The sequence below is a fragment of the Neurospora hispaniola genome (genome assembly GCF_033458365.1).
Source record: "Neurospora hispaniola strain FGSC 10403 chromosome Unknown B0T23scaffold_3, whole genome shotgun sequence".
In the NCBI taxonomy this organism is placed as follows: Eukaryota; Fungi; Ascomycota; class Sordariomycetes; order Sordariales; family Sordariaceae; genus Neurospora; species Neurospora hispaniola.
Window position 1 is genome coordinate 4,900,793 of NW_026944408.1, and position 26,500 is coordinate 4,927,292.

Consider the following 26,500-nt stretch of genomic DNA (forward strand, 5'->3'; position numbering starts at 1 on the left):
CAAAAATCAAACAATAGAAGATGGGTAACTAAATAACCAGGAATTTTTCTTTCGTTCGTTCGTTCGTTCGTTCGCTTTTTTTTTTTTCCCAACCGTCCTGAAGTAACCTATGAATGAAAATAAAATCTCTAAAAAAAAACCAACTACCGAGAAACATCTCCTCCTAGCGCCTCTTCCTTCTTCTTCTCTTTAACCCCAGGTGCCGCATCCTTCCATCCTTCGAACTGTTACTACTGCACCATCTCCTCCAGTCCTCCACGTTCTCTACCTCAGGCTCTAGGGGGGTCTACCATCAGTCTCAGCCTCAAGTCACTTCACCCACCTGACCTTTAACGTTAAAGTAAGTAGGCAAGCTTCCAGACTTCAACGGCGTCCCTGCACCAAAGTACAGAGGCCATAATCACCCCCTAGAACCACACTCCCTACCACCGAATCTTGACCACCCACGAACACCGTCCATACGCCCTCTTGCACCAATCGCCCACCCAAAACGCCAGGTTGAACAACTTCTGCGGCACCACCGCCGCCGCCTTGGCCCCCGTCTGGCCCAAATACTTTGCATACCCCTGCTTCCCGCTCTTGGGCTCGGGCAACTTTCTTGCCGCCCGACTCGCCTCCCTTTCGCGCCTTTCTTTATCCTCTTTTTGCTTCTGGCGCTTCAGCTCCCGCGCCTCGCGATGTCTGTTACCCGTGGTCGTGCTTGTTGTGGCAGTCGTGCTCGTCGTTGCGCTCGTCGTGCTGGTCGTCATGGTATTCGACCGATCGCGTCTCCCGGGCCGTTGGCGGCCGCGGACCGTCTCGGCTTCTGAGTCGGAATCGGAATCGTCGGAGAGGTCGCCGCTTTGCATTGCGAGCTCGAGCGGGTGCACGGGGCGTTCCATGTCGGGCTTCTTGAGCGATTCGCGCGTGTAATGCGGCGCTTTGGGCTCGACGAGGGTTTCGGTGGAGGAGCGTCGGGAGAGCGAAGGGGAAGGTGGTGCGCGGTTGTACGGGTTGACGTCGGGGTAGAGGTCTTCGACGTCGTCCGAGTTGGGGTCGACGAGGGTCGCTTGGGAAGGGTTGATGCCGAGGCCGGGGAAGGGCTCGGTTTGGCGACGGTGGTGGGCGACGGCGCGGAAGGCGGCCGGGAAGAGGAAGTCGGCGGGGGACGGGGCGACGGGCGTTCGTGGGGAAAGGGGAGAGAGTGGCATGCGGGGGGATACAGGGGAGAGGGGAAAGCGTTGGGAGAGTGGTGAGAGGGGGAAGCGTTGCGATAGTGGTGAGAGGGGCATGCGAGGGAGGTCGGGGAAGCGAGGGGTTGGTTGCATTTCGGGCGTCGGTTCATGTGGGCGTGGAGGAGGGGTCGGTGCCACCTCTGGCTCGGGTTCGGGCCGGGGCAGAATCGGTGAGATGGTCCCGGTTGGGCTGGGGGGCGTCGAGTTGGGTAGATCGACAAAGGATGCTGTGGGAAGGAAGAAAATCTCATCCGGTGCCGACGGCGGAGGGGTGTCGGGCAATGCCTGATGATGCATAACCGGCGTCTTCGCCCTGCTGTAATCCTCATCAACAATCTCGCCCAAACTCGGCTGCGTACTGAGAATCGAGTTCTCCCGGGGAATCGGCGGCAACGGCTTATCGTCCATCGCGTCCTCCAGCAACGTGTCCCCGGACCCTGCTCTCCGTAGCGGCTTCCTGATGATCATCTGCTCGCCTCGATCCCTACTCGCCGGCATGATGACCGACCGCCCATCGTCATCGCTATCGTCATCATAATCGTCATCATCCTCGCTCCCGTAATCATCACTATCCTCTTCAAAGTCGTCTCCCCCCTCTCCATTCGGCCTGCGGCTCTTTCTCCTCCTCCACCCCTTCGTCTTGTGCACGCCCTTGAGCACCCTGTGCGTCTTGCGCATAATCATGCCCAACTTCTTGCCCACCTCGTTCGTCGCGGGGCCCTTGGCGTACGGCTCCAACCACTCCAGCAGCGTCGCCTCCTCGTCCTTCGCTCGGCCAGGGCATTCCAACACGAGATTCTTCATGCCGGCACCGTGTAGCAGCACGCTCGGCACCTTACTTCCCCTATCGGCCCCGTTCTTAACGAAAAAGTTGGTAATCCACAGCACCGCTCTCACCTTCTGATTCGGCAGCAGCTCCGTCAAGTTCTTCTTCCTCAAAGCTGGGTGCACCAAGACCAGAATCGCCTGGCTCGTCAGCTCCCACGCGTTTCTGTGCGCCGACAGCTTGCCGCTTATCGAATAAGTAAACTCGCACATGGGGTTCGCGCCAAACTCCAGCAGCGTCCGACACACGCGCGCATGCGGCTTGGTCCAGGGCACGATGCAAAAGTTGCTACTAGCAGCCGTGAGCTGCGCCCAGAGAAACAGCAGCCTGGTAGCCGTGTGTGCGACCTTGGGCGGGACATAGGTCTGCTTCCCACCCTTGATCTTGTCGATCTTGTTGATGAGCGTCTTGCGGGTGGATTTGCGCTTCATGGTCGCTTCAATTTCCTCTTCGGTTTCTTTGAGGCGGTGGAGACAAGTGCGGAGGTACGTGGGCAGGGAGTACATGACTGCCACCACCAGGAAACCGAGGTCGATCTCGCGGAGGAGGCGCTGGTTTTCTTCGTCCAGGGTGCTAGACGTTGGGTCGTTGTTGACGTAAAGCGAAGGGTAGCAGAACTGGTTGAACTCGGCTTGGACGCGGGCCATGTCGACGTCTTTGGGGCCGGTCCAGAACCAGGACGCTTTTTGCGCCCAGTGGTGAAGGCGATGGATGTCGACCGAGGAGCTGTAGGGCGCGGTGGAGGAGAGGGCCGCGAACCAGTGCCGACTCATGGCCTGGTCGAGTCGGTCCAAATAACCGTCAAAGACAGGCCGTTTCTTGTACTCGGCTATGCGGGCGTATTCGAGACAGGTGCGCATGCTGTCCCAGACAACGTCGCCATCGAAGAGCGTGGTGGTGGGCATGATTCTGGCCATGGTCAAGCAAGATCGGACGAGATAGGCTTGGGGGTTGAAGTCAGAACTGAGAGTGCCGTAAAGGAAGTCAATTGCGACCTGGGAATCGCGCAGAAAGTCGACGGCGGTGCGGTGAATAAAGTCGATGTAGGGTTTGTGAGTCTTGTCGTCCCTGCGTGTGTGCACTTCCAACAGCCCCAGACACCGACTGCTCACTCTCGCTTCAATGTCGCGCACTCTCACCTCTTCCAGGTCCCAGGTGAGGGATCCTTCCGGGATCAGCTTGACCTCGTCCCATACGCCTTCGGCCAACGACAGCTGGATCGCGAGAATCGGGTGCTCCCGGATTTGCTGCTCAATGTCGATGCTCGCCATGACGATCCGGAACAGCTTGGCCGCGTTCTTCTTGTAATCTGGTGGTATCTTTTTCAACATGTGGCCATACAGCTTCTCGATATCGCTCGGCAGCTGATCCAGCCTCTTCCGCATCTCCTTCAGGGTATCATGATTCTGCAACCCTTTCTGCAGCGACCGTATCACCAGCGCCACCCACAAGAACACGCCCTCGGAGCGCTTGACAATCTCGTTCACCAGCCTAAACCAGTCGTCTCCGCCCCTGTCGCGCAGTTGCTCGCCCAGCATCGCCTCAGTGTACCGTCGGATATCATCCTCTGTCAGGTCCTGCAGCCTCAGACTCGGAAAGGACCCAAGAGCCTTGGTGCACGCTTGCATCGGCCTGCTCGAGACGAGGTACTTGACTCTGTCCCCCTTTGTGTTGCGGATCAAGTAGAGTAGCTCCTCCGGATCGCCCTGGAATTCATCAATCCCGTCAATGGCAATAAACAGGCGGAAGTTTCCGACATTCGTCGCCGTGGCGTGCAGCAACCGCTCGAACCATATCCTCAGCTCCGTGCCCGATGGTGTTTCCAGCTGGCCGTTGCGGCTCTTGGCAGCCTCAAGACACATCTCGGGCATGATGGTGGGTATTAGATCTGGCCTGGCACAGAACACTTGATAGAGAAGCGACCGCATAAGGCCTGAGATGAGCCGCTGGTCGTCTGCTCCCAAGTGCCAGGAGAAGAAGTTGGCAAAGATCAAGTCGTCGGATGGCCCCGCCCATCGTTGCAGATGGTGTCGCAAGCGGCGGTCACTGATGATGTACTTCATGAGCGTCGACTTGCCTGAGCCGGCTTTGCCTCTGATCCAGTAGCACTTGTCCTTTTCATCTTTGCTTTCGAGAAAAGCTGACAAATTTGACCAGGGCCTACAAATGTTGTCAAAGGTGTTGGGGTTGTTGGGGTTGGCGAATACCCAGGAAAAGGTGCTCTCGTAGGGCGTCTTGACGGACTCAAATCGGTCGGTGATTTGCCGGAAGTGCAGCATGTCCAGGACGGCTCTGTTAAGGGTCGCAAAGTCTTTGCTGGGGACGTATTCCATTTCTGCTCCTGCCGGTTGACCCATAAGCCCGGGATCGGAGTGAAGTCGCATTACGGTGTCGAATTTGCCGTCTTGGAAGAAATCCGATCCCGATCGCTGGCTGAAATGCCCGATTTGTTGGTACTGGTTGCCGCTGCCGCTCATAATCCCCATGCCCAATCCCATGGCCTTTCCGTTTCCACTGGGATGGATGAACCTCGTCTCACCACTTGCTAATGTGACCATGGCAGCTACAATCACCGGGCTCGGGCCACCGCTCTGCTTCGCCTCGGCTGCCAATCTTGCATGCTGATCAAAGATTGGCGTGCTACTCCCCGACTTGATCCCGCTCTGGTTGAAGGCTACAATCTTGACGATGTTCTCCTTCAGGCAGTGAATGTCCTGTCGAAGCTGAATGATCTCCTCTCGTTGCTGGGCAAGGTCGTACTGGTGTTGCATGCCGTAATGGTCCACTTTAGCGTTCACCATGGCGAGCACGTGGATGCCCAAGTCCCGCTTGAACCCGTCGAGCTTCTCCTTGAACCTGTCCAGCTCACTTTCCGTCCTGATGGAGTTGATGGCCTCCGCTAGGGTGTTCCACCTGGAGCGGTTCGGGTCACACTGTAATCGGTTCAGGAAGTCTTCGGCTATGTCAGTGGCTTCGTCGAGGAGAAAGTTGATGGCCTGTTCACGTGTTAGTAAAGAGGAGGTGTCAGCTCATATGAGAAATGAAGGGGGCACTGACTTCTTCATGCTGTATTAGGATATTATCTGTTTCCGATGGATTGTATAGCCTTGGCGTGGATTTCAAGATGCGATTTACATTGGTGAGATCATTGAGTGCAGCTTCTAACGATTTGGGAAGGGCACGAGCATTGTTGCCATACAGGCTGCCGTTCCGAAGCCTCTTGTACTCCCCGTACACGGTCGATCCAAAGTCAACGAACTGAAGGACGGCCGATGCCAGGCCTAGGGCGGTGAAAGGGTCCATCATGTTGTTGTTGAAGATAGCTGAAGAAGGGGCAACGAAGGTGAGTGAGATTGAATAAGGTGAAGTCGAAGAAGTAAGACCGAGGCGAGCTTATCGTCAACTCGAGACTCAAAAGCGGGGTCGTCACTCGTCAATCGGTCGGTCGGTCAGTCGTATGGAAAGTGTGACAGGCCAGCCAGGAAAAGAAATTATGAGGGTATCATGAAAAATACATCAGCAGTAGCAGCAGCAGTAGTAGTGGCACTGCCTAGGAAGAGAGGTCAACAGCGGACGACGCCGAGGACGATGATGAGATGAGGTTGAAATGGGAGTGTGGTGAGCCGCCTCATCTGGTGGAGCCATCCATCCGCCGTAGTGGTGTAGGGGGCCAGGCACAAGCTGACGGAGCGCTGCGTAGGTAGATATGAACTGGATCGGATCGGTATCGTTTGTGTATGGCTCAATGTCGTCCTGAGTCGTGGTTGTGGACTGATTTCTTGTGTAGGTATTGATGAAACTGAAAAAAGGTACAACACCAGGGGCGCGCAGGCACGCAGGCAGGCAGGCAGGCAGACAGGCAGGCAGGCAAGAGAGGGGAGACCAGGCAAAAGGAGACCAGACGCAGACAGAGAGAAGAAGGCTGGAATGGTCTTTCTAAAGATCCGATGGCCGAAAACCCGCCCACGTCCACTCTCCAGTCTCACTCAGGCACCTCTCGCAGCAGCGCTTCTCGTTCCTTGCCCGCCTTCTGACCTCTCAGCTCTTGACCCGGCCGGCCAAAGCTGTGCCCAGCTGCCCAACACGAGTATCCAGCGTGTTATCGGGACGTGTGATTGGTGGCTGGCCGGCGACGGCGGACTAATCGATGCGCCTTCTGCAGCGACTGCAGCGTCCACATGCGCGATATCAGGTAAAACTAGTAAAGACGCGGCGTTTATGCGCCTCTGGCACTGGCGCCGGAGGCTAGCACCGCGAAATGGTGGAGCCCCACAGAATCGTATAAGAATCTTCAATCCATCCCTCACTTTCTTGACCCCTCTCCTTGGCCGCCTGCCTGGTCGCGCGACGAGGGGGCCTGCAGCACCCATCATCCTTTTTACTGGACAATCCATTTTTACTGGAAGACGAACGAGCGAACGAACAAACGGACGAACAAGGTCACTGCTGCTGAGGGCGACTGGAGAAGGCCCGGGAAAAGGGCTGGCCAGTCCAGATGGGGGAGAGAAAGATGGTCAGGGCTGTTGTCGTCGTCAAGATCCAACGGAAAAATGCGCGCCACAATCTTTACAGTTTTTGTCGCTCCGGGTGAGGCGCTGAAAGGAAGAAGGTGGTGGTGGTGGTGTGGCTGCGATGGACGGATGACTGAATGAATGGCTAAACTCCCGGTCGCTGGCCGTTGGAGCCACGAAAGGACGGACTTTTGGCCAATTGTCCACCACACACCTACGTCTGACACCGTAAGTTTGCATGCATCGGCACCATCGTGAAACAAGTACAACGAAATGGGCCCTTTCCTTTTGGGCGTCTGGATTGCGCATTCAGGGGGGCTTCTAGACCCATGGAGATGATGCTATTTTGGACGGGCAGGACGGCGGTCAGTTTGATCCTCTGCAACATCAGCGCGGCGATATCATGAAGTCGACGAATCCCCAGAAGTAGGGACTTGATGTATGTGCCTTGGTCGGTCATTCAACAAGTCGCCTCTTGGCCTGCTAGTCGATATCCTTCGTCTTTGCAATGATTCGACCCAGGTTAGCGAATCTTTTGAGCTTGAGCCTTCCAGTTGGTGGTCCAAGTCGTCGATGTTGCCACCGCCAGATACCTTTTCAACTGCCGCCCTGTTGGTTCAAAAAGCCAATGGGTACCTATCCTCGGCCTCACCTTTTCTCTTTCTTTTTGGAAACCCTGACATCTCATGGGCTGAAGCCTTCTGGCTACTGGCATCATTGCTATCACCTCAATGCGATGCCAGTCGGCTCCATCACCTGTACGTTGCATTGTACAATGACGCTGCTCGTCGCGCTACTTTGATTGCAGCCTAGCGGGAGACAAGGCTTCACAGAAGGTTAAATGGAGGATTTCCGTGTCTTGACGCCGAGGCTCAGCGCTGGATTGGTATTACGCCCATGGTTAAGGAAAGTCATGGGGCCTTGGTTGATTCGCATCGTCCATCTGCCAGTCACAGATGGGCAGTCCATGTTGAGGCTGCATGGAAGATCAATCGATGCCAATAAAAGGTCTTCTGAAGACGATATCCACGAGTCCATACTGGCCAAAGCTGGGTCAGCCAGTCGGATGCGGCATACGAAGACGGCACGTAGGTATGATTCCTGATGGCGAGGTTGGTGATGTACAGTACAGCTAGCACCACAGTCGCCGACTGGACACAGAGAATGTCCATTTTCGATAGTCAGATGGGGTCGGCCATTGAGGATGATTTGCGAGATCATGGATGGAAGCTCCGTTGCATCGTAAGCAGACGGAATGTTGTGTAACACAGTCTTGAAATTCATATCCAATTAGTTGGCCTCTTTGCTTTTTGCCGTGTTTCCATACCTACGTTGTCAATGGCAATGGAACATTATGGTGTTGCCGAACGAGGTCAGCCTTACGCTGCGAAAAGGTTAGGGCACTTTGAGCTGGCGACTTGTAGTAGGCAGAGAACCTCGGTTCCCATCGACAGGTCTTGTGGAATAGCTTTGCGACATCCACGACGCCCTCCATAATGGCGAGAATCCAGGACGAGGGAGGTGACAGCTTCCAAGGCCCTTGGTGCATGAAATGACAAAAGGTTGAAATAAACTTTTGCTATGGTGCCATATGTAGAAGGAACAATGCAAGGCATCATGGATCGGACAGAAAGTTCCTTGGAACTCTGTGCAGCGGCGGTCATCAGGCGAGTTCCCGATGGATGGTCGCAGAGTGGTATTGTTCAGGTTCAGGAGTGCCGAGATAGCCACCGTAACCACGGAGGAAGATGTGAAGGTTGTGTTGCATTCTGGAAGTCAAGGTACCGGTCCGGAGTAAGGCGATTGGGCGCCGATAACCACTTGATGGGGCCATGCCTCCAGTCGCCGACGTGGTAAAGTCTAGGATGTGGTCAGATGTTTATCAGTGAAATGTTTCGTCACAAGAAGATGATGGGAAGTGATGGTGGTCAAGATATTTTGTCCCATAACGTGAGCCATATCTAAGACAAGCGTGATGTGTAGCTGTAAATAAAATGATGTCTTTTGGTGTCGCGCGACGTGCGTTTATCGAGACATTGCGACGAGAAAACACAGCAACCAAAATTGTTTGCATCATGGAGGGAGAGATTTAAGAGTACATTGATACAAGGTCTGAACTTACAGTGCTTATCAGGCATGGCTAGATACCTATGATTCCTGGAGCTCCGTCAGCCTATCTCGATATCCACAAGCTGACATAAACTCAGGCCTTTGAAATTCCCTCCAAGGTCTGGAGAGCTTCCATCATGATGAAAAAGGAAGTCAGACTTGGTCACCCCACAAAATTCCCCAGAAAAATGACCTCGTCGTGGGAAGAGGAAGAAGATGCTATTCCGAGAACACCGAGATCGAGATTGAAGCCAGAATGGGAATGTCCAAGTCGCTGACCACGGCCCGGACTGTCTCACGATGTTTATCGGGTGGATATCACGACATGGCGCCTGGATGTTGACATGCACGGGGAAGACGGGAAGAACTGGGTAGCGTCCATTTAAGTTGGGTTAAATGGAGACGACGCTCCACATCGAGATGCCGTCAACAGTGCGATTGGGATTGTGTGGTCCTTGGGGACTGTGGCCGCAGTGACGTTGATGTCCGTCTTCGGAATCCTTCCTGTCGACGACATGAAGCCGCTCCAAGGTCAAGCTGAGGCTCGTCAGGTGATTCAAGACGACGACGGGAGGCCATATGTCGGGTTGACAGAGGAAGGAAGAAGGTGGATAAAATTCAAAGTCGCCATATTAGAAATCCATGCCCTTGGTGGCGAAAGAACTGTCTACTATTTTGTTTTAATAATCGTGAGACATGTGTCGTGGTGTTGATGCTGAACCTCCAATTGGGGACCCGGCCATGGCACGTGACCGGCACCGGCATCATTCAATTGAGCTACGAGTCTTGGCTGTTAGACACTTGCGGCACTGCTTGGCGCAGTGGATAACAGCCAGTACATCCCCGCATCTTACAGTGGGCCCGGTGATGTCGCAATTCTGGCGACAAAGCAACAAAGCGAAAAAAACGAGGATGGGTGACTCCACTCTGTACCTGGGAGCTTCCCGCGCCCCACCCCAGTTGATTTCGCCATTTTGCCCTTCTCTTTGCAAGAGCGACGGCCAATCTTGTCTCTTTCCGTCTGCAACATTTCACAGTCACACACAGAGAAGGAGCAACTGAAGTCAAGACACATCCGATTTCAGGCGGTGTGAAGCAAGAGGTTCAACACCCCGTTGCGATACTTTAGTTACTGAGACTTTGCCTTTTTGGAAAGACGGGAGTGTACTCTACTATCTAAGGTAGTATTCCTCATCCATCCCATCCCATCACCGACAGCCGTTCCAGAGCTGTCACTTAGATACCTTACCTGGTATCCGGTTTACGCTACTGTACTAAAGAGGGAGCACGGGCACTCGTACCCGACACCTACCTACAGTAGGTAGCTTCAAAGAGCAGAGCAGTTTTACATACTAGGTACTAGCTGCCCAGACTGAAAGAGACAGCGAGGCACCGAAAGCCGGAGAGATTGGAAATTTGAGACAACAGAAGTGGAACAACGAAGTCAACCTTGAAATAGGTCATCATCATCACAGTACGTAAACCACCAAAAAGGACCCTTTAAACACTTTGACTCGGATGGCGACCAAGGTGCTGTGCATTGCGTGAGGTGCCACCTTGTCCCGTCCACATCCTCGCTGCTCCCAGGTCATCATCCTCCATTCGACAGACATTCCTCCTTAACGTGATAGCCCTCCAAACTGCAGCTATACTGCGCTACACCAGATAAGAGTGCACTAACACTTACACTGCACCAATAACAACAGGTCCAACAACCCGCGTGCCCACCTCCAGGGAATCAATCCTTCAACGGTCCCTCTTACATCTCAGCTCTTCCTGATCGCCTCCTCCCCCGGGGCTCCATCTCCAATCCTCCGCCAACAACATCCAGATCCCATCACGTGTCCATCCAGAAACATCAAGATCGCCAGTTGGGCTGCCCGGCATCACATCGCTGCTGTTTGTTGTCTGCGGGACCCTGCCTTCTGCTCCTCCTCCAGCTTCATCTAGACCTGCCAACGGTGGAGCGAGTCTGGATTCCGCATTAACGAGATTGGACCTCCGAGACGGTAGACCGCCGCCCAAACATCGACCACCATCCATTCATACACCTCATATCAGCCAGATCACGCAAGACTACATACCCTTTCCCGCCCCAGCCTGACCGACAGGAGTACCTACCTACAGTACATACCTTGGACTGGACAGCACAGGACAGCACTGCGATACAGCAGCAACTGAATCTGCCTCCCCTGGTCAGCACGCCATCCATCGCCCTCCAGCCGACCAATGCTTGGTGTTGCCTCTGCCGCCATTCAACAACAGAACCACGCAACCGCAAACGCACTCTAAACGCATAATCGCAGCGTCATTCTGGGCCCGGCGGTCCTCAACTCCCCTTCTCCCAATGGATTCCTACCACCTCGCCCCGTCTCGTCCGACTGCGAGCTTCGGACATGATAATGAGGCCCCGCTCCAACATGGACCTCTAGTGAACTCCTACTCTCATCACCACAACAACCACTCGCGCGACACCGACACCGATCCCACCGACCAGAACTGCGACCGCAAACGACCAGAGCAACAGGCAAGGTTGCGCTCCCGCAACAGCGTCACCAACATGTCGTCCGTCCTCATGAGCAAGACTGTCACGCCTTTCCTTCGGGAACACATCCCCAGCCTCTACGCCCCCATTGGCAAGCCGGGGAACCAAGAGACCGCCAGAGCAGAGAACCCCAATTCCAAGTACTGCTACAGACACCACCCCGACTCAAAGTGCCGAAGGGCTGCCGACAAGGCCAAGATGGTCATGATTCAGAGCGAGCTGGACAAGCTCACATCAGCGGTGGGTCTACATACAACATAAACATTGATTGCTTCTTGTCTTCAAGATTTGGTGGACTGACTCGTACCTTGCTTGAAATAATAGGATCAGCAAGCTGTGACCCACGTGTGGTCCCTGTTCTCGGCCGCCCCTGCCCGACATCGCGACCTGATGCTTCAGGGTATCCTCTCTCAGCTCTGCTTCCCCCAGCTCTCCTTCGTCTCGAGAGAAGTCAACGAAGCCCTCAAGATCGACTTCATCTCCGCCCTCCCCGTCGAGCTCGCCCAAAAGGTCCTGTGCTATCTCGACACCGTCAGCTTGACCAAGGCCGCCCAGGTCAGCCAGAGGTGGCGAACCCTGGCCGACTCCGATGCCGTCTGGGTCCGCATGTGCGAGCAACACGTCAACAGGAAGTGCACAAAGTGTGGATGGGGATTGCCCTTGCTGGAACGCAAGAAGCTGCGCAACTACACAAGACAAAGACAGCTGGCCAAGGGTGGGCCACAAGGGAGGGCCACGGAACTGGCCGACTCCCACGACAGCCAGGATCGATCCGTCAATCAACATGGAAAGCGCCCGGCAGCAGAGGCGGAGGAAGAGGACCCCATCAAGAAGCGCCAGTGTATGGCTGCAGCAGAAGCCTCCAAGGCGGTAACGCAACCCAAGACCCGAAGCTGGAAGGCCGTCTACCGGGATCGCTGGCAGGTCAGCTACAACTGGAAAAACAGCCGCTACAAGTTGTCGGTTCTCAAGGGTCATGAGAATGGTGTCACCTGTCTCCAGCTCGATGATAACATCCTTGCGACTGGATCGTACGACACCACCATCAAGATCTGTATGTGGTCTTTCTTCTTTGGCCATTGGCGCTCGCTTCAAACTAACACATTTCTGACAGGGAACATTGAGACTGAGGAGTGCATTCGGACCCTTGTCGGCCATACGGCTGGCATTCGTGCGCTGCAGTTTGACGATTCGAAGCTCATCAGTGGCAGTCTGGACCGTATGTTGCGCAACCCGCCTCCAATGATAGCATGTTAATTTTGCTAATTGAAACGTAGATACCATCAAGGTCTGGAATTGGCACACCGGCGAGTGCCTCTCCACGTTCGCTGCCCACACCGATTCAGTGATTAGCGTTCACTTTGATGGCCACCTACTTGCCAGTGGGTCGAGCGACAAGACGGTCAAGATTTTCGACTTCAACTCCAAGGAGACATACTGCCTCAAGGGCCATAGCGATTGGGTCAACTCGACCCATGTCGACATCAAGAGCCGAACCGTCTTCTCGGCCTCGGATGACACGACAATCAAGCTGTGGGATCTGGACACGCGCCAGGTTATCCGGACCTACGAAGGACATGTCGGCCATGTGCAACAGGTGCTCATTCTCCCGCCCGAGTATGAGCCCGACGAGGAGGTGCTCAATGGTGCTTCGCAAGACAACCAAGACGCCATGTCGGTATCATCGGGCGGAAGCGGAAGCCCCTCCATGTCGCATGCGCAAATCGAGCGCGCCGGCAGCCCTGGCAGCCATAGCTCCAGCCACAACCTGCTACCGAGCAGCATGCCCAGTGGCGACGAGGACGTGCGCCATCTCTATGGCTCCGCCTTCGTGGCCGACGAGTCACGGCCACTTCCCCCGCGCTATTTCATGACGGGCGGGCTCGACAGCACCATGCGTCTCTGGGACAGCGCGACGGGTCGGTGTCTGAGGACGCTGTTTGGCCACCTCGAGGGCGTTTGGTCTTTGGCGGGAGATACGATCCGTGTGATCAGTGGAGCCAACGACGGCATGGTCAAGACGTGGGAGCCGCGCAGCGGGAAGTGCGATGCGACGTATACGGGCCACTGCGGACCCGTGACTTGTGTCGGGCTGAGCGATAGTCTGATGGCCAGTGGCAGTGAGGATGGAACGATTCGGTTACATTCCTTCAAGCCTTGTCGGCAGTGAGGTGGTGGCTGAAGTTTCTTCGACTTGGGAACGATGAGAGCATGTCGGGTTTCAATTACCCATGTTGACTGCTCTTGCATTTCCCTCCAGTTTTGGAACTTCCAGATACGCCATCTTCGTTTACCAGCGTCCTCGCGTTTTTTTTCTTTTTCTTCTTCTTCTTCTTCTTCTTCTTCTTCTTCTTCTTCTTCTTCTTCTTCTATTACTTCACCCTCTATGCGATCTCAGAACCAACTTTTTCTTTTTGTGTTTTTTTTGCTTTCAACAAAACATTGCCTCTCCCCAAGAAGGGAACAAAGGAAGGCAGGTTAGTTTTGGGTCAACTTGCAAGCATAGGTTACAGCGTCATGTGTTTTACAAGTTAGGCATCTGGGATGGGATCTCAAAAGCAGCCAGGCACTTATAGTGAGTGATACAGAAAAGGAAGGGAAGGGGGGCGTCACTTTGCATGGTTCTGGAAGGATATATCCTTGGGGGGTTGGTTGGTTGGATGGAGTTTATGATTTGGCTTTTGTTTACTTTTTTTGTTCTAGTTCTATACCCTCTTGCTTCGTTTGGTGTGATAGTAGTATGATTTGAAATAATGAAAGATAAGATGGTAGTTTGGAATGGGACAGATATCTTGTGTCGATCATGTCCATGCGCTTCGTTGGTGGTCAGAATATATGTACATTCAGTGACGGCGATGCTTCGGGTCGATGGGTGTGGTATTTGTTCTCTGGTGTATCAGTTCTTATTCTCATTCGTCATTTTTCAGGAGAATGACTTTGGATAGGTACCTAGCGAAAAGACGGAATCATGTTCCGTATCTACAATATATCAATTTGCGCGGAAAACATGTCCCTTCTTTCTTCATTACCGACGTAGCAACAAAGTACTATAGGTACCTACCTTCCGCGCAACTTGACATTTCGCATGGCTCCTTCCTTTGTGATCATGAGCGGACCAATTTCACTTGGATTTTACGCAACGCACATCATAAAGGCAGGAACGAGCGTTGAACGGGGCCCGGATGATTGAAGTGGGTGAGGGCCAAGTGGAAAGTGCCATCTCGATGTTTCATGATAGTATGGGAAGGAACTTTTGGCTGCTCAGATCATCTCAAGTCTCGGTTTTCATTCTCTGCCTCCTCCTCCGCCTCTCACGCTCATCAACCAACCGACTTACTTCTTTACTACTCGAATCTCTTTTGGTTGAGCACCGGCCGGCACACCTCAAGCACATACCTTCTGTGATCGATCGACTTATCGCGTGTCGTGTCGTGTTTTCCATATTTCATCAGGGCATCAACCAAGCACGCAATAGGGACAACATCAATGACCGCCGAAAGCGGACTGATATCGCCCCGAGATCCGACACTGCCGGGCCTCCCTCCTCCCGGGAGCGCGGGAACGAACGGCTGTCGGCGGGTATTAGTCTTCATGGTGAGTTTTGTTGACTCTATTATCTACTCTCTCTCTCTCCGTCGCTGACTTTTACAAGCAGTTATTGATTCTTGACCTTCTCGCTCAATATCAGACAGAGTCAGCGCCATACCGAAGAAACGCACTAGTAGGGAGTTCGCAAGCGCCGTGGGTCGCCGCCGTTGTCGGCGGCGACATTGGAGTCTGACCCTTTCATGAGAAACAAACCAAGACGAATGGTAGGATACAACCTCGGCACTGTCACCCTGAGCCGCGCAACTGGAAATGGAAAAAGAAGCCCAAACAGCACATTCATAAGTGTCAAAAGGGAAAGCTGGCACGTGCTTGCCTCCTTCCAGAAGCTGGATCAGCCAGAGTGAGACACGGTACGGCATTCTCCAGCCACGCCTGCGACGGTCCGTTGTTACGATGGCGGTCCACGACTCTTCAGCTCTCACCTCGCGGGACCGCACCAGATCAGTTCGGTCGACTCGGATCTGATAAGAAGCTGTCGCTCAGGCGGTGGACGGATGGTTCGAACTCTTACAAATCTCGGCTGATTGGGTTCGGACGCCGTGGGGTGGTGCTGAGGTGCTGTGACATTCCGCTCGTCCTTAGCAGATTGGCGGCTGGCATTTTGTTGTGACGAACGACTGCCTATTGCCGGCCGGCAAAGGTGATGCACAGACAACCCCCTGGCTCGTGCACTGTCTGCTCTCTCTGCCTTCCAAGTCAATCATCATCGTCGGCTCTCTCCCCTCTCCCCTGATCAGCTTCATGGTGCCAATCCCCCGGCCCCCGCAAAATCACAAGCTCCGTCGGCCTTCCGCTCTTCGAATCGGCTATTAGCTACGTCACACAATCATCACAAGCCAGCCGACATGGCCAATTGTTTGTCTCAACGCCAGGCTGGACGAGACTCGCTCGTCGAGTGCGGTAACACTGCCTGAAAAAGGCCCTGAAGCAAATCTCCCAGTGATGCCCGTCTCGCATCTCAGCTGACAGCCAAGACATGAAAGTCACGAGGACAGTCTCATTCCTCTGTGGCATGCCAAGTTGGCTACGGGGATGACTACCATACTGCTTAATAACTCTCGAACAGCCAGTACTGCATGTACTAGCATGTCCATGTGTCTGGTGTCAACTTGTGTTGTGCCTGGCAACAAGTAAAGCCTGTCCCAGTTCCCTTTCATGGGTGTTTCTACATTGTCTTTACGCAATTCCGCCTCTTCTCTTGGCATTCCATTCCTCTCCCAGAGCATGGAATTGCTTGTCATGCTTTGATTACCCCGGGCTCGGCGCTGGCTAAAAAAGAAGCCTTTGTAGACCAGAGTTGGTCACTGGCATGCGATCAAGGTGGTGGTTGTGCCAGGGGTGCAGCTGTTAAAGCGTGGCAGCGCGGGGCGGGAGGGTGCGTCCAAGTGCCGCGTCTTTGTATCCAGTCATCTGTCTTCTCCGCCGAGTTTGCTGCCCTCCGCTGCTCCGAATGACGGGGCTTGGGGCTCATCCCGTATGTCCGGACTTGTCATCGCAGTTGACTCAACTCCAATCGCCAACGCCACTCGAAGAAATAGCGAAATGGGAGGAAAAGATCAATAGTGTCACTGTCGCTGGCGGACTCATAGTATCGTCCATTTCTGTCATGTCATGTCTGGTGTCAATCCATTGCCATCTGACCCTTTGCTTTGCTTTGCACGCACCATGCACGTTCTCCGTCACAAGTTGTCATTGGCCAATGCATCATATCCAAAGAAAAAGAAGACATTTTTTGCGTCCATGGTTGGGCGTCACATCGTTCATGTCGTCTGTCCACCAAGATATCTAGTGTACACTATTCTTTACAACCATCCAGCAACGTTGTTCCCCCCCCCCCTCATCGAACTGTCACGCCAAGTATTCCGGGGTTGCGGATAGATGGAAAGCAACCGAGAGTCACCCAGGAACCACTTTGACCACCACCGACGAATCACAACCGCCATAATCCCCAAAGGATCCTTGCGTGTCCGCCTCACCACCGCCTGAAGTGAGCTCTGGTCCCTGATCCACAGCAGCAGTGGACCAGCCCTTCTCGCGTCTTCTCTGTCCCCGGCCGCCTCAAATCCCATTTCTGTCACTGCCACAGGTACCTGACTTACCAACGAGCCCCAACTGAGAGCACTGGTACATACTGTACATCCATCTCCAGCTCCGGCCATCCCTGGTCCATCGTCATGCAGCCGCGGGAGCTCTAGCGCTCACTGGCAGTTCCAGGCCTGCCAGGTCACACCTCTCAACCTCTGTGGTCCGGGGGCACCACCGCTTCTTTTCCTCGAGACTCTTGTTGCAGGTCGCCGGGCCACCACGGTGCTCGGCTCGGCTCTGTTCAAGATCTGCGTCATATGGAAGCTTCCGAGTTGTCCGACCTGACCGTATCGAGCAAAGTGACGGCAAGAGAACAAAGACACCACCACCTAGGTACCTGTTGGGTAGGGCCAAACCTTTTTTTTGTCGTACATGTCAAGAAGAAATGACACATGCCCTTGTTACAAGTCGTTGCGATTCTGATACCTAGCCGTCGTTGTTGATGCCAGGCTCCGTATTCTCCGCCTGCCCTCCTCTTACCATTTTCCTTTAAACTCAACCGCTGCTGGGAGATACTCTGGCTTTCTCCGTCGTCGTGAGCACGAGAGTGGAGTCGGATCTACCAAGGCCTACGTTTCCAAGTGAATTAACAATCCTCCCAACCACTGACTCGCGCCCAAACGGCCTCGTCCTTGGCAACTCTCCAGAGTGTCATCGTGTCTCGCCGCAAGTCTATCTAGATCGGATATCTGCCGGGAACTGAAGTTGTACTTCAGCATCACGTATCTCTGAAAGGGTTCATCTGTTCTTGTTCTACGCCTTGTACATATTGTATTGACTGCTCTTCTCACGGTTCGCGGCAACACGTTCATCCATCCAAGCCAGTTCAGGCCAGCCTTGTCTCTGCCCTTTTCTAGACACAGCTCGCTGAAATCCCCCCCCATACCGAGCTACGTCCGGTACCAAGTTACAGGGGTTGTTAACTTTAGCAGCTATCCCGAGACATTTTCGGCGATTTCCCTGGAGTGCCGAACTTCGCGAAGCGGACTCTCTTGTCTCCAAGACCAGCCCACAACCAACCCACCTCCATCCCTCGGTCCCTACCCCCTCCCTGTGGATACGCCATTGATATATCCGGCAAGGCCACCCAGATCATTTGTCCCTTTTTGCTCCCCCTTCTTCTCTTTTACGGGGGAATAACCACTTGATCACGCCAGAGACGGACCTATACCGACGACTTGTCACCGTTGCGCCGAACCGCTTAACACCACTTACACCGAACATCACCATCCACCAACACCACACACCGCACATACACAACAACCGCAACAATGGCAACCAAAGTCAACCAAGATCCCAAGAAGCGGACTTCCGCTGCCACCAACCTCATCGGTGAGCTTCCCACAACTGGGGGAGACGAAATGAGACGGGGGGCTGCTGGCGCGCAATGCGCCAAGCAGTCTGGTCACGGCGTCTTCAAAGGACAAATTGGCTAACCTTTCTATGCTAATACAGCTGGTGGTGGTGCCGGTATGATGGAGGCTCTCGTCTGCCACCCTCTTGGTAAGCAATTTCCCATTGCATGGCCTCACAGCCCCCCTTATACCTCCGACTTCGGCTAACCTCGGCATTCCCGCAGATACCATCAAGGTTCGCATGCAGCTTTCCAAGCGCGGCCGCGTGCCCGGCCAAGCCAAGCGTGGCTTCATCCGCACCGGTGTCGAGATTGTCAAGAAGGAGACAGCGCTCGGTCTTTACAAGGGTCTCGGTGCCGTCCTGACGGGTATCGTCCCCAAGATGGCCATCCGTTTCACCTCGTTCGAGTGGTACAAGCAGCTCCTGGCCGACAAGCAGACCGGTGTTGTCTCGGGTCAGGCCACCTTCTTCGCCGGTTTGGCGGCCGGTGTCACCGAGGCCGTTGCCGTTGTCACTCCCATGGAGGTCATCAAGATTCGTCTGCAGGCGCAGCACCACTCCATGGCTGATCCTTTGGACGTTCCCAAGTACCGCAACGCCGCGCATGCGCTCTACACTGTCGTGAAGGAGGAGGGTTTTGGTGCGCTTTACCGCGGTGTTTCCCTGACTGCGCTCCGCCAGGGTTCCAACCAGGCCGTCAACTTCACTGCCTACAGCTACTTCAAGAAGTGGCTCTATGATTACCAGCCCGAATATGTCGGCCAGAACCTGCCCTCTTACCAAACCACCCTTATTGGTCTCGTTTCTGGTGCTATGGGTCCTCTCTCGAACGCTCCTATCGATACCATCAAGACCAGACTCCAAAAGAGCGTTGCTCAGCCCGGCGAGACGGCATTCCAGAGAATTACCAAGATTTCTGCTGAGATGTTCAAGTGAGTAGCCTCCCATTCCCTTTCCCTCTTAGCCTCTCAATTACCGTGCAGGGGCATGTTGCTGATGCAAATGCGACAAACAGGCAAGAAGGGTTCCACGCCTTCTACAAGGGCATCACCCCCCGCATTATGCGTGTCGCGCCCGGTCAGGCCGTCACATTTACTGTCTACGAGTTCCTTAAGCAGAAGCTCGAGCGGAGCGGTCCTGCTGCTTTGACCGGTGGAAGGTATGAGGAGTGATTTTGTGCGAATTGAAAACAAAGCGATGATTGTGATGACTTTACGAAAGAAGATGATGATGATGATGGGTTGAGGCGATTGGGAACATTAGCCGAGGATCCCTGTCGCGCGTTGTTGTCTTTGGTGCGCTGTCACATGCGCGGATTGGACACGTTCCCCCTTGTTTTCCCCCACATCCACACCCCCATCCCCTTGTTACGCTTTGCCCTTTTTGTCTTTTTTGCATGTGGTTTTTCCTTGGACTGTTCGGTCAAAAGACGGTCATGGTGTCGGTGATGGCGGGGAAAAGTCTCTGGTCACGGCGATTGATTGTATATACCCTTCTGTTTTGCTCGGGGGGCGCGTACCACAATGACGCATTGCGGGTGGTATCTAGTGGATTCTACTTTGATGTTTGGCTTTATTGGCTTTTTGCATTCTGCTTGCTACCTTGACGAACCGGCATCGCGAAAACTTTTGACATTTTTGCAACATGATGGAAGAGAAAGAACATGGGCTAAAACTGGACGATTTACAGCACCGCTGAGGCTAAGCTCTAAGCTCTGATATTCCACGACATTGACGAGCCTTTTTTCCAACTTTTTTTTTTTTTCCTTTTTCACGACACATCATTGCATCATTACAGCGGCGCATGCACACAACAGAGTTCGATCGTCATCATCATCAACCAACTTTGCATATACGCATTCAAACGCACATACAATAGGGGTACATAGCACACACAGCGCAAGGACGAGCATAGCGATCAGCAGGATGCAACTCACCACGGGACCACCCCCAAGACACGAGACGACCACTGCTCAGATGAGCAAAAACGGCCGTGGTCTTGTCCAGTCCCATGCCATCCCTAACATCAGCAAGCACCCCCACCATATCATCGACGTCGCGCATTCCTTATTAATTCGTTTTTTATTCGGAGTTTATGCGGCGCGGCGATAGGGCGATTTGGGTAGGGCTTGCTTTTATATTCATGTACATACGAGGATTCAGATGACGAATGACCGAGACCGGGAACGCGGCGCGGTACAAGCGGGGAAGAGGGGGGGACTTTTTAGAAGAAGAAGAAAGAAAAAGGCATGGATGGATGGATGGGATTAGAGAAAAAACGGCTTGGATTGGTTTTTTTTTTCTCCTACCTATTTCCTTTTTTTGTCTTGTCTTTTTGTTTGCATGGCATGGCATTAGCATTGCATGTATGGATGGGGATGGATGGACGGATGGATGGTCTTCTTGCAATAACACTTTTTATTCGAAGAAAACTCTTTTCATTTTGGATTTCTTGCAATGTGCATCTTCTATCAAGATGGTTCAGAATTGGTCGGTGGAAGAGGAGGAGGGCCTGGGCTGGTGTGAAAGGTGGCGCGAAGAACATGGACTACCTAGGTAGGATGTCAGGGAGTCCAAAGTCCAAGTCCCTGTGCTCGACATATGCAGGTACATATATATGTATGTACAACTCGTGACAAACATCTGTTCCTCCGTTGCGTTTTTGGTGTAATGGGTTGGGTAAGTAATTGAGGGCGTCACCTCGGTCGGACTGACTGTCTGATGGGAATAAAAAGTCTACAGTCTTGAACAGATTGATAGGCGCAAGGTGTTTCTATGGATCCTGACGTCGTTCAACGAACACTGGAAGAACAAAATCACATGTATAAAAAAAATTAAAATTTAAAGAGGTGGAAACAGAATGATGAGAATGAATTACAATGTGCCAATGACTGTACTCCAAATTTAACGATCAACGGGCTTCAGCAGCAACAAGAAGAAGAAGAAAAGAAAGCCATCAACGATTATCTATAGGTACCTAGACATCCCACCTCCTTGCCGTAGGCTTGATCAACTGAAGAAGGGTCTGGGATTTGGCGCCTAGAACTACCCTAGTGGCGGGTGATAGTGTGGGAGGTAGGTAGGTAGGCTTTGGAAACCTCCAGGGGAAACTTTGAAGGGGAAGAGGCGGAGTTGGGCAAAGGGGTCTGAACGGGACATAGTTTTGGGGTTAAGAGCTTGGATGTGAATATGGATTACTACCTACCATGGAGGCGGACAATCCAGGCGGGCACGGAAGCGGACAGTGTCAACGTTGACAGAGAACACGTAGGTACCTCACAAGACTAACATTGCCTACCTATACTTTTTCATCAAGCCCCCCATACGACTGGGGGTGAGGGAAGATTGGTATCTGAGATCTATGCCAAGGTACCTACCTATTTAGAGGTACGAGAGAGAGAGATGTGCTAACTGGAAGGTCATTACATAAGTTACCTACCTAGGTAGGTATATTAGCTGCAGAGCAAAGCAGAGGTTGATTGATTTGGCGTGGAGAGCTGAGATAGGTAGGGTACTATCTAAATTAGCTCATCAATAAACCTCAAATTGTTTGTGACCTATCATCCATCCTCTTTGTCCGCGGGCAACTTACCTACCTACCTACGTATGTTGTTCAATGCTGGCAACATTTACGATGCCGTTCAGTCCTTCCCTGCCCAAGTTTTCAAACAAACTCGAATGACATGAGTGAGGTATTGAATTTCAGGAGGAAAGACATACTGCTCGTCATCCAAGACAACTGTGTTAACTAAGTAACAGAAGGCAGGTTGCCAAAAATGTAGGGGCAAAAAAATGCGGAAAGTGTCTGGTCAGTCAAGTCCCAGCTTCACCGCAAATCATCACTTACCTAGGTACCTACTCTACTCACTCCATCATTTCTCATCTTTTCGAGTTTCCGATATCAACTAGGTACTATTGAAGGAAAAAGAGGAGGTAACTGGATTGAAGTAGAGTTGCGTGTTGGGAACTGACGGAACCAGCGATAATGGAAAGGGGCTGCTGGCACCTTGGGCAATATCCAACTTGACAACATTGAACCTTGAGTCTTGGAGGCTTGGAGGTCCGCATCGACGGGAGTGGTGGTGAGAGAAGAAAAGTGGAAGACTAGGTACTGTAGTGATGTTTATTTGATGGCATCCAGGTTTCAGCCAGCTACCTACCTTACGAGCATCGACCTTCTATGGGTCTATGGCGAGATATCGCGTTGCAGCTACGATGGGGATCTGGATCCATAAGGAGAGGGGAACATCTTTGCCCAAGAAGCATCTAGGCTTGCCGGATTAATGTGATGATTGGGGGAAACAAGGAGGTAAATGCGTCATGGTAGTACTTGATGTAAGATTTTTCGACCTAATTATACGGTATATAAGGTACCTAAGACTGCCGCACCGGAGTAGTATCGCGTGTTGACGTGTTGATCGGTGCAAGATGATGATTTTTTTTTTTTTTTTTTTTTTTTGTTCTGTGAGAGGCAAACAAAACAAACCCCCTCATCTATCCTTGTATTGGTTGTTTTGGAGGGAGCGAAAATGCTGGCCGGGTCAGACCAAATATTTAGTTTGTCCGGTGGTATTTGACGATGACGCGAGTGGACGTCCGGTGATACCGGGGTGATATTGATATTGAGGTTGACGTTGACGTTGACGTTGACGTTGGTGACGACACTGATGATACTGACAATGATAATGATACCGAGACTGATACCAACACTGATAGCAGGTAGATCCAAAAACTGGTCCTGTAGATAGGTAATAACATGCAGCTTGTGTTGATATCTTTAAATAAATAGAGGTACATGTAGTGAGGTTTATGTGTTGTAGAACATACCTACCTAATCCCACCCAGTCTTAAAAGGTTCGAGAGAATAGTTAGCTACCTCTACCACCCTACCACCCTACCTAGGTAGGTAACCCAAAAGGCGGGCGAGCTGGAAGAGATATACCATCAATCCAGACGACAAACATTTTTTCCTTCCCCTTTCCTTCAATTCTTTTCGTTAGTTCCTTCTCGGGAATCACTCACCCCTTTCCACCCCCCCCCACATCCACCCAGGACACCAGACCACCACGACATGGTCTCTCTCATCACCCATTGTTCTGAACCTTGGTTCCAAACCGATTTTTTTTTTTTTTTTAAATAACCTTTCCAAGTGTGATACGAACCACCTATTCATTGCTTTCTACACACAGACAGCTCAGTTAGATCTACATCCCTACGCTACCTAGTTCCCGATCTCCAACGTTCCACGACATCCCACACGGCATCCACATCCACATCAACAAACACCATGCAGCCTGGCGAACAGCATGGCGGACTACATACGTGGGCGGGAGAAGAGAAACGCCATCTCATCATCATCTGTCCACTTGTCTGCGGTCCATCATCTGTCCGTCATCCGTCAATCGGGAAGCGGTAGAGGCGGGACATCATGCATCGGGCATCATCGTCGTTCGATATGTAGCTACTACCCATATCTCTCTCCTCCCTCTCTTTCCATTGCTCCCTACCTAGGTAGGCCACATTCATTGGCCATTGCGTTTATCTGGGCACTCGGCAGTCACCCGCTGACTGGATGACTTGATCCTTGGGTAGGTAGTACTGTATAGATAGGTAGGTAGGCAGCTGATCCAACCAAACTATATGCCTCTACTGAGTGGAAGCAAATAAAGATCGGGAAAGCGGAGCCGCTCAAAATGTTCAAAATATCACGGTATAACGATAGGGGAATCAATATCGAACGAAAAAAAAAAGCTTCCAATTGGTATCTCCTCCTCCCCCTCCTCCATGCCTGCCTGCTACATGCTGGCTTGCTCCCTCTGTCCATCCATCCCATCCAACTTGAAAACCTATCCAACAATATATCCCCGCTCTCCCCCCAACAGCGACCGACCGACTTCTGGGGTAGTCGCCCCGGAATAATATGGATGGCTGGCTGGGTATAAATATATGTTAATGCAACTCCCGACACAGGAATCATACTCTATGTAGACAACAACACAAAAGGAAACGACGGTGAAAAGAGACCCAAAAAAAGAAGAAGAAGAAGAAGATGAAATGATACATGATCAGCAGGCCTCGTTCATGTCCGCCATGCTCTATTTCTTAGTATAGTATGATGATGATGATGATGATGCGTGACCGCTGGGCGGGTGTGGCTGGCTGGCTGCATGGGTTCGGGTACGTGATGTAGATATTCTCTTTATCTACTACTCCCTGCCGAATGTGGAGTGCCGGGATGCCGAGCGGTCTTTTTTTCGACGATTCGCTTCAGCTTTCCCTTCTAGCCCACGAACTGCGAGGGCTTGGAATGGCGCTCCTCACAATCCCGGCTTTCCACCGAGATTATTCACCCAATGGACCCAAGCCAATGGGAACCTCCGCATCAATCATGTAGAATATCCAAAAACATGCCTTCAACTTCCTCTGACTGTGCAGACGGATACATACGCATCTAAAACTCAAGCCATGTTCTCATACGGGCTAAGGAGGAGGCACCCTCGCCTCTCCGCCGTTCAACAAAGGCTGCGCGTGCTCCCTACTCGGTCCGCCATTCGCATATCCCTTCTCCGCCAGACCGGCCTTTCCTCCCTCAGTCCCCTCATCATCATCAAACACCTTCTTCTCCAACCACTGCGTCGCCCTGGCGCACGCGGTATCCACCCACTTCATCCACGCCCACGCAGCAACGTACGTGACAGCCGTGAAAATGATAATCGAAGCCACCTTGTGGCCCCGGCTCTTGGGGTGCAACCAGTTGGGTTCCTTGGGCGAGCCATCCTCGTTCCTTCCGGGGTCCACCCAAGGCTGACCCGAGATACCGTAGACGATCCACATGCCCAACGTTCTAAGAATGGTGCCGTGGGTGAGGTAGACGGCAAAGGAGTGGTGGCCGAGCCAGAGGAGCAGGCGGTGCGAGAGCAGGTTCTGCAGGCTAGGCGACAAAAAGATGGAGACGGCAACGCATTGAATCATGAAGGCGCTGGTGCGGCGACCGGCATTGGACCCCCTAGGCACAATGAAGGAGCCGCGCGAGCCATCGCCGGCAGGATCGACGAGGAACTTGTGCAGGCGCAGAGACCAGGGCGCCCAGTCCTCGTGCTCGTGCGGGTAGGAACCGACATAGCCACCGATGAGGAGGAGGATGGGCACGATGACGTACGAGAGGATGCGCTGGTACTTTGCAATAAAGTTTTGGGTGGGACGGTGCTGGGAGAGCTCGGCGAGAAGGGTGCCGAGGGCGAGGTTGGCGCCAAAGGTTTCTGCATGCAGGGACGGAGGGTTAGTCACCGCACATTGCATGTGAGGGGGGTTAAGTGTGCGTACCAGTCAAGGGTCCAGTGTTCAACAACCAATAGGCGACCAAGAGGATGTGGACGAGGATGCGGTAGCGGAAGCGCATGCCAATGGTGGCGGCGAGGACAATGTAGACCTGGAAGGCTCCAATCAGCAAGGGGCGCATAGCCCACTGATGTCTGTCGTAAACATTCTCGGTAGTGGTCCAAGTATCCAGCAGGGCTCTGAACAGCCGGCGAAAGTTGGCGCCCAGAGGTAGGGGATCGGGGGCGTCGAAGCGAACCCAAAAGCTGTCGCAACGGTTGGAGGCTGTGTAGGCGCCCAAGATGGAGAGCACGAAGCTGATGAGGGTGGCGATGACGGCCGGAAGGACCAGCCTAGGGGGTCGTCGGAAGGCGGACCGGGCGACGGTCATGAGGGAGGCCGACTGGTTCCCTTGTTGGTATGCGAGCTTCAAGGGCTTGGCGGCGCAGACGAAGCCGGTAAGGAAGGCGAAGATGGGAACACCGAGACGGCCCTGCCAGGGAATTCGGAGGTATGGAATCTGCAGCAACCTCGGGGGCCCGTCCTTTTCATCGGCCGGCCAGAAGAGTGGGAAGTCCAGCGCTCGGGCAAGATGTGTCGAGATAACGAGGGCCGAGGTGATGCCGCGGAGGCCCTGTCCAAAGAAAGAAGGGTGGTCAGCAAGGTACTTGCAGCCGAGGGAACGGGAACGGCCATGCCTACTACTTACCTCGACCCATTTGATGTTCTTTTTGCTCTGAGCGCTCATCTTGAGGGATGAACGTCCAGAGACGCAAGTGGCTGATCCTACTAAATATTAAGAGGCGGTGTTTGTGTGTCTGGAAGCTGGAACGGTAATGTGGTGACCAGCTCCGATGTATGTAGGTTCGGAAGCACAAGACAGCGGCGTCGTCAGGCTTGTTTCGGATTCCTGGGGTACCTATGTGTCC

At 53.1% G+C, this 26,500-nt stretch overlaps 6 protein-coding genes across 6 annotated transcripts; 2 read left to right on the plus strand and 4 right to left on the minus strand.

Annotated features, from left to right (window-relative positions):
- Positions 1–422: 422 nt before the first annotated feature.
- B0T23DRAFT_404064 (uncharacterized protein) lies at positions 423–5,346 on the minus strand (the record flags this gene model as incomplete). Its single annotated transcript, XM_062838857.1, has 2 exons — positions 423–5,036; positions 5,098–5,346. The coding sequence occupies 2 exons, from the start codon at positions 5,344–5,346 to the stop codon at positions 423–425; spliced, it is 4,863 nt and encodes a 1,620-aa protein (XP_062694761.1).
- A 2,155-nt stretch (positions 5,347–7,501) lies between these two features.
- B0T23DRAFT_404065 (uncharacterized protein) lies at positions 7,502–8,689 on the minus strand (the record flags this gene model as incomplete). Its single annotated transcript, XM_062838858.1, has 5 exons — positions 7,502–7,527; positions 7,573–7,702; positions 7,956–8,197; positions 8,283–8,411; positions 8,674–8,689. The coding sequence occupies 5 exons, from the start codon at positions 8,687–8,689 to the stop codon at positions 7,502–7,504; spliced, it is 543 nt and encodes a 180-aa protein (XP_062694762.1).
- A 2,166-nt stretch (positions 8,690–10,855) lies between these two features.
- Positions 10,856–13,667, plus strand: B0T23DRAFT_130292 (quinon protein alcohol dehydrogenase-like superfamily). Its single transcript, XM_062832181.1, has 4 exons — positions 10,856–11,445; positions 11,530–12,259; positions 12,320–12,424; positions 12,483–13,667. Exons 1-4 carry the CDS (start codon positions 11,008–11,010, stop codon positions 13,373–13,375), a joined length of 2,166 nt encoding a protein of 721 aa, XP_062694763.1. The 5' UTR covers positions 10,856–11,007; the 3' UTR covers positions 13,376–13,667.
- Positions 13,668–14,800: 1,133 nt separating this feature from the next.
- Positions 14,801–15,132, minus strand: B0T23DRAFT_378557 (uncharacterized protein). Its single transcript, XM_062837105.1, has one exon. It carries the CDS (start codon positions 15,092–15,094, stop codon positions 14,924–14,926), a length of 171 nt encoding a protein of 56 aa, XP_062694764.1. The 5' UTR covers positions 15,095–15,132; the 3' UTR covers positions 14,801–14,923.
- A 2,734-nt stretch (positions 15,133–17,866) lies between these two features.
- Positions 17,867–19,539, plus strand: B0T23DRAFT_130306 (putative succinate-fumarate transporter). The gene is made up of 4 exons (XM_062832182.1): positions 17,867–18,231; positions 18,355–18,402; positions 18,479–19,187; positions 19,271–19,539. Exons 1-4 carry the CDS (start codon positions 18,171–18,173, stop codon positions 19,425–19,427), a joined length of 975 nt encoding a protein of 324 aa, XP_062694765.1. The 5' UTR covers positions 17,867–18,170; the 3' UTR covers positions 19,428–19,539.
- Positions 19,540–24,734: 5,195 nt separating this feature from the next.
- B0T23DRAFT_315027 (acyltransferase 3) lies at positions 24,735–26,319 on the minus strand (the record flags this gene model as incomplete). Its single annotated transcript, XM_062834837.1, has 3 exons — positions 24,735–25,513; positions 25,578–26,205; positions 26,281–26,319. The coding sequence occupies 3 exons, from the start codon at positions 26,317–26,319 to the stop codon at positions 24,735–24,737; spliced, it is 1,446 nt and encodes a 481-aa protein (XP_062694766.1).
- Positions 26,320–26,500: the final 181 nt, after the last annotated feature.

Excerpts from the sequence above, each read along its gene's own strand:
- B0T23DRAFT_130306 (XM_062832182.1), top strand. The coding sequence starts at position 18,171 with ATGGCAACCAAAGTCAACCAAGATCCCAAGAAGCGGACTTCCGCTGCC. Across the intron at positions 18,232-18,354 it reads CGCTGCCACCAACCTCATCG|CTGGTGGTGGTGCCGGTATG; the intron begins GTGAGCTTCCCA and ends ATGCTAATACAG. Across the intron at positions 19,188-19,270 it reads ATTTCTGCTGAGATGTTCAA|GCAAGAAGGGTTCCACGCCT; the intron begins GTGAGTAGCCTC and ends TGCGACAAACAG.
- B0T23DRAFT_378557 (XM_062837105.1), bottom strand. The coding sequence starts at position 15,094 with ATGAATGTGCTGTTTGGGCTTCTTTTTCCATTTCCAGTTGCGCGGCTC.
- B0T23DRAFT_130292 (XM_062832181.1), top strand. The coding sequence starts at position 11,008 with ATGGATTCCTACCACCTCGCCCCGTCTCGTCCGACTGCGAGCTTCGGA. Across the intron at positions 11,446-11,529 it reads TGGACAAGCTCACATCAGCG|GATCAGCAAGCTGTGACCCA; the intron begins GTGGGTCTACAT and ends TTGAAATAATAG. Across the intron at positions 12,260-12,319 it reads CGACACCACCATCAAGATCT|GGAACATTGAGACTGAGGAG; the intron begins GTATGTGGTCTT and ends CATTTCTGACAG.